This window comes from Dermochelys coriacea, chromosome 24 (assembly GCF_009764565.3).
Source record: "Dermochelys coriacea isolate rDerCor1 chromosome 24, rDerCor1.pri.v4, whole genome shotgun sequence".
NCBI lineage: Eukaryota > Metazoa > Chordata > Testudines > Dermochelyidae > Dermochelys > Dermochelys coriacea.
In genome coordinates, this window is record NC_050091.1 from 11,805,274 (window position 1) to 11,811,286 (window position 6,013).

Sequence of the window (6,013 nt, forward strand, 5' to 3'; positions counted from 1 at the left end):
GGGCTGCACGTCTGCCAGGATTATGCTCCCTGTCCTGCAGGGCCCAGGGGGACACCGCAGTTCAGGGAGATCTCAACGAGCAGAGACAGCGCTTCACAGCTCATTTATTCAGATCATTATTGAGAAGCCCGTTCCTTCTCCTTTCCCCCACATCAGGGCTGGTACGGCTGCCATTGCCAGACACAGCAAACAGGGCTACAACACAAACCCTGCTCTAAACACCAACCCATTGAGAGAACCCAGGAGTCCGGGCTCCCAGCCCCCATTCCCCACTAATGCAGGAGGTGGCCATGCTGTCCCCTGGCCAGGGTATCTCAGGAATGTTGGTGCATTGGAGACAAAGGCAGGGCGGAGCTGGGATTAGGGCTGGAACAGGGAGGCGGGAGTGGGAGGGGGGTGTGCAGAGGCAGGGGTGTGCAAAGCACAGCACAGCGGGGACTACAGAGTGGGTTGTACCCAGGGATGGACAGTACTGGGATGCAGCTGCTCCCTGCAGCCTCTCCCACTCCCTTCAGCCAGTGCAAACAAAGTCAATGGGCTCTGCATTGGCTGCTTGTCCCAATGCAGCAGGGCCCCACTGCAAAGGGGTCAGCGCAGGCAACATCTCTGCCATGGCCCGACAGCCTCCCCAACCTCCAGCACCGTCCCTGGCACCAGTGGTCTCTTTGGTGTCTGGCTTCTAATGATTGGTACTGTCTGGGCCGTGAAATACCCGCTATATCCCCAGCCAGCCGCTGCCTCTTCCTCGAGGGGAGGGCGATCCCCTCTGGTTACTCAGACTGAGCTCTTTGGGTAGGGACCATCCGCCAGGGCCCCTGCAGCTCCCGGCACGATACAAATGACGCCAGGCTCACCGGCTCTGCCCAAGGACAGGCTGGGCCCGTAGGCAAGGTGCTAACCTGGGGCTCAGGACGCCTGGGTTCTAATCTCAGCTCCTTGTACAAGTCACTGAATCTCCCTGTGCCTCTGTTTCCCCATCTGTGGATTGGGGCAGTTCCCAACCTCACAGAGGTGCAGGGAGGCCACTGATCTTTGCAAGCTCCTGGATGCTTCAGGATCAAATCCTGCCCAGTGGACAGGATTCCAGGATTCACTCCAGCTCAAAATGGGAGTGAGCTGCTGTACAGCCTGAACATGCCACAGACGTTTGCCCTGTCACCCAGGCAGGAGGAGGCAGAAGTGCAGCGCTGGGGGAAACCGGGACCTCGGCCTGATGGGGACTCTGACCCAGTCTGCACTGCGGGCGGGGGTGTCGACATGCCATTCCTGCAGCTCTAGAGCCAGCTGCAAGTTTTCTCCCATCGAAATGGGATTTTTGCAAACCTTGTTGAAACCCAGAAGCTGCCCAGTGCGATGTCTGGGTTTGACCAATTCCTCTCTACTTTTGGTGAAAATACTGATTTTCAAAAAGCCTCATTCTCTTTAACCCTCCCCCAGAGCCAGTCTCCATCCCCCAACAGATTTCATTTTTCTGTCAAAACTCCAAATATTCTTCAGGGGAAACTTTCACAAGCCATTTGTAGGGGATTTATTTTTTAAATTGCCTAAGGAAAATAGCTACTTTTGGGATGAGCGCTAGTGTTTGCACCAGTGCACACAGACAGACACACACACACCCCCAGAACAGAGGGGGCAGACGGGTGTGATTCATGGAGCAGGATGAATCGGCGCATCCAAGGGTTTCCCAGGGCCACGTGGCCAGCAGGAGAGGAAGGGGTTAATGTTCCTAGGCTAGGCCCTGAGCCTGCCTTTCTCATGGGGCCTGCCGTGTCTGGCTCAGCCAGGGTGTGCTGGGCTCAAGGGAAGTGGGGCTGCTGGGCTTCTAAATGACTGAGGCACCCAAGGGTTCCAGTGACCGGACTGGGGCTGGGCAGAGCCCTGGGTTAAAAAGGACAAGCTGGCACACAGGGCTCAGCGTGGCTTGGGTTTGGCCCAGCTGCCCCCATCATGGTGCCAAACCTGTGCCGTGCTGCAACCGGGCCCAGCAGGTCAAAAGCCCAGACTGGCAGTGGGGCCCAGCCCTCTGAGCCACTGGAGCAGCTGCTGCCTGGTGGGCATGGAGGGGTGGGGGAGAACTCTTTCTTGCCCCCATCCCACCTGGCTGGCCTCTTTTTCCAGCTCTCCCCTCCACACAAGGGCCGTGTTTCCCTCCCCAACAGGATGGGGCCTTCATGGGACACCAAACTCCAAAAGAGAGTGCAGCAAAAGAAGTTTGGGAACCTGTGGGCTAGAGCGCACTGGGCCCCCCTGGAACAGGCAGACTGCACTCCCTAAGCACAGGGTGCCCCCTGGCACACCCGGTGCCCAATACACACCCTATATTCCTATACACCCTCCTCCTGACACAACCTGTATCCCTACAGCATAGCTGTACACACAGTGACTGCAAGTTGCTGGTAGGACCTGTGCCCGCAGAATGTTCCCTAAACACACCGCATGCACTCTGCCTTTCTCAGCAGGATATTTTACATCTAGAGCACCTGGGTGTACCGCAAAAGGCCCCCACCCTCCTGCAGAACTGCCCCGCACAGAAGGTATGCCCAATGTCCCTAGACAGCACCCGTACAGGCCCCCAACCCAGCAGCCTTCCACCAGACCAGGGAGACAGGCAGCCAGCTGGGGGCCCCTCTCTCTGCTATACCCACCTCAGGCCAATAGTCACACGGGGCTGAAGCCAAGCGCATTCAGGTGCTGCAGAAAGGAGCCGCGTGCGTGTAGCATCCATTTTAACATCCCCTGTATACACAGGGGCAATGCATGTGATGGGGACATCACACGTTTCTGCCCCAGAGTCCATTAAATTTGGCTTCCCCTCCCTCCCTTTCAACGATTGAAGTCATTTCCATCAGCAGTGAGGGAGCAGAGGTCACACTGACGCCAGGACCAGCAGCACTGCACGTCTCCCACAAGAATAGCTGGGGTGCTCAGAGCAGCCAAGCGGGGTCAGACCAATGCACAGGTGCTGGAATTGGAGGTGCTGGAGAACAGTCAGGAGTTTTCATTCCACAAAGCCAGGATGGGCAGGGATGGTGTTCCTAGCCTCAGTTTGCCAGAAGCTGGGAATGGGCAACAGGGGATGGATCACTTGATGATTCCCTGTTCTGTTCATTCCCTCTGGGGCACCCGGCGCTGGCCACTGTTTGAAGACAGGATACTGGACTGGATGAACTTTTGGTCTGACCCAGTCTGGCCGTTCTTATGTTCTAAAGCATTTTCCAACCAAGCTAAAATTCCAGTTTCCTGGGTTGTATGGTTTTGGGGCAGTTGTTTTGCTGTTTTCCCTCCCGGTCAACCCAGAAAAATCCAAAACAACATGAAAATTTTCAATCCATTTTGTGAAAAATCCACACAGAAAATGACATTTTCCCAGGAGTTCCCGTTTCCCTTGAAAAGCCGGGGGGCTGATTAAACTAAGAAAAAAAAGACTTCAGAGGCAAGATTTGTTTGTAGCTAAAATGGCAGAGCAGCCTATAGGAAATAAAGACAGGGCCATGCTATGCCATTATATGGCCTCCTTTGCTGTCTTAGCAGAGCTTCTCACAACATTTACCCCCCACTCCTGTGAGCTAGGGAAAAGAGCACTCCTCATATTACAGGTTGGGAACCAAGACATGGGCGTGGGGTGCATCTACACAGCAACTGGGTGTGACTGCAGCACACACAGGCATAGCTTTCACTGAGCTAGCGGCAGCGTGGACTAAACCCCCACGTACAATCACACCCAGGACAGTGACCCCTTCACATCCCTGAGCGGCACAGCTGTGCGGGCAGATGTCTGTGGTGTACGCGCACACGCCTGGTCTCCACTAGAAGTCAGTAGTACAATAGATCCCAAGGCCAGAAGGGCCCTTGGGATCATCTGGTCTGACCTCCTAGATGACACAGGTCAGAGACCTGCCCCACAATCATTCCTATTGAAGTACAGGCATTTTTTAATCCCATCTAGATTTAAGAATTGCCACCTTGATTTAAAAACCCACCATACCTCTTGGTGAATTGCTCCAGCCAAGGGTTAGTTCCTTCTCTCCCCCCCGTTCCCCTCCCCTGCAGATGAACAGGTTCATCTTATTTCCAGTCTGAATAGTTATACGGGGTAAGGCCTAGCAGGGACAGTTAGGCCAGGATAAAGGTGCCACCCACAGAGCTCACTTTGCTTTGCAGGACAAGAAGTGGTGATGCCAGGTATAACTGAACTCCCATATGCAGCTGCAGGCTCTGGGGGCGGGGGGGGGAGAGGGCACTGGTTCTGGGTCCTAGACAGCTGGACTGCAGGGTCCCATTGCTCAGCGGAACAGGGACCACCCAGGGCAGGACCTAGGCCAAGGAATCGCGGATCCTGGTTGCCATGTTAGCTAGACCAGTTTAGCAACAGAGGCGAAACCTTCTAGTATGGACAAGGCCTAAGTCACAGGGGGCAGAACAACAGAACCCAGGTGTCCCAGCACGAGCTGGAGCATGGGGGAAGGGTTGGTGTCAGGTTTAGGGGCCTTCTGCTAGCCTAGTGTTTACACGGCGTTGAAAGCAGAGTGAGTTTAGCAGAGTCGCTCCCAGTCTCGGTTTCAGAGACCTCCAGGTAGGAGTTCACTTTTCCCCTAGATCCACAGTTTCTGCGATACCTTTCTCTTGCGCCAACGCCCCAGGCTCTCCTGGGATCCGGTGACTTCACACAGCTGTTCCCACAGGACCCACCCTCCAGACGCGAGGCAGAGCCGGCCCCCTGCGCATCAGCCGCTGTCCTGCCCCGGTGCTTCGGGGCTGTGAGCAAAGCCCCTTTTCACAGCTCCCAGGGGTCGTGGGGCGGGACGCGATGTCCCCGCAACCACACCGCAGCCAGGGTCTGGAACAGAAGCAAGCAGCCACCCCGGGACAATGAGGGGCCAGGACCCCACCCGCATGCTCCAGTGTGGGGAGCCGCCGGGGTAAAAGAGATCCCCCCTCGGGCTGCAATTCCCCACATTCCTTAGGGCAGAGGGGGGACAATAGGCACTGGACCCCCCCACACACACTTCAGTTGAGCAAAGTCCGAAGGCTACGCCCCCGCCTCCCGGCGCCCAGCCAGAGAAACAGGTTCCCTGAACCTCGCCATCTTGGGAACAGAGAAAGTTTATCCAGGGAGAGGGCAGATGCCAAGGGCCGGAGTTCGGGGGTGGGGGCAAGACCGAGGGGGCCGCGGGACAGGGGGAGGCGGCAGAATTGGGGGGCACAGCAAAGCCTAGAGCTGGGGGCGCAGGGACGGGACTGGGGCGCCTCGGGGGGGCGAAGGGGGTTAGGAGGGATCGGGAGAGTCTAGGGAGGGGGGACGCAGGAGGGATGGGGGGCCGGAGGCCTGGAGAGGAGAGCGTGGGGTCTGGGGGCGGAGGGGGGATCGGGGAGGGGCGATCGGGGGAACTGGGGGCGCAGGGGGGATTGGGGCGGTCTGGAGGGGGCCCGGGGCGACGCCTCCCTTACCGCTCAGCAGGCACCAGAAGACGAGGCTGCGGGGCGCGCCCATGGGACGCAGGGGGCCCCGCTGGGCTCGACCCTGGCTCGGTGTCCGGCCGCGTCTCTCCGTCCAGCCGGCGCCGCTGTGTCCGTCCTGCCCCGCGCCGCTGCCCCGGTCTCCTCGGCGCCCGCCTGCCAGAGCCCAGCCCCACTCATGCGCCCGGCTCGGCTCGGCTCGGCCCGGCCCCAGCGCTAGCCCCGCCTCGCCCCGCCCCCACCCGGCTCCCCCCCCCCCAGCCTGCGGACTCTGGGGGCTCCGGCCCGCCCGCGCCCCCAGCCCTTAGCAACCGGGCGCAGTCCCCCTCCCCAGGCCGGCACTCAGCGCCTCAGCCCCCCCGGGCACGGACCTTCCCCCCAGCCCTCACGTGGGGCTCTCCAGGCGGCCCCTAAACCCCCCTCCACGGTCAGACGTGGACCCAAGCCCGCCGCGGTGGAATCGCAGCCCAGGGAACAGCGGGGTGTCCGCACCCCAGACCCCCGGCAGGGGCCGAGAACGGCCCAGGAGCCCCCTGGCGGCTGGGATAATGATCAG

At 59.1% G+C, this 6,013-nt stretch overlaps 1 protein-coding gene across 9 annotated transcripts in view; it reads right to left on the reverse strand.

Moving 5' to 3' along the window:
- NECTIN2 (nectin cell adhesion molecule 2) overlaps positions 1-5,671 on the reverse strand; it is a 33,252-nt gene extending 27,581 nt beyond the window's left edge. For 5 of the 9 annotated variants that reach the window (XM_043502097.1, XM_043502100.1, XM_043502099.1 and 2 more), the window contains exon 1: positions 3,986-4,079. In XM_043502097.1, the coding sequence (XP_043358032.1) occupies positions 3,986-4,064 (79 nt within the window). In that variant the 5' untranslated portion in view covers positions 4,065-4,079. Of the gene's footprint in view, positions 1-3,985; positions 4,080-5,448 lie in introns of those variants that run through there. The other 4 variants (XM_043502101.1, XM_038382544.2, XM_038382542.2 and 1 more) reach the window with 1 other exon arrangement.
- Positions 5,672-6,013: the final 342 nt, after the last annotated feature.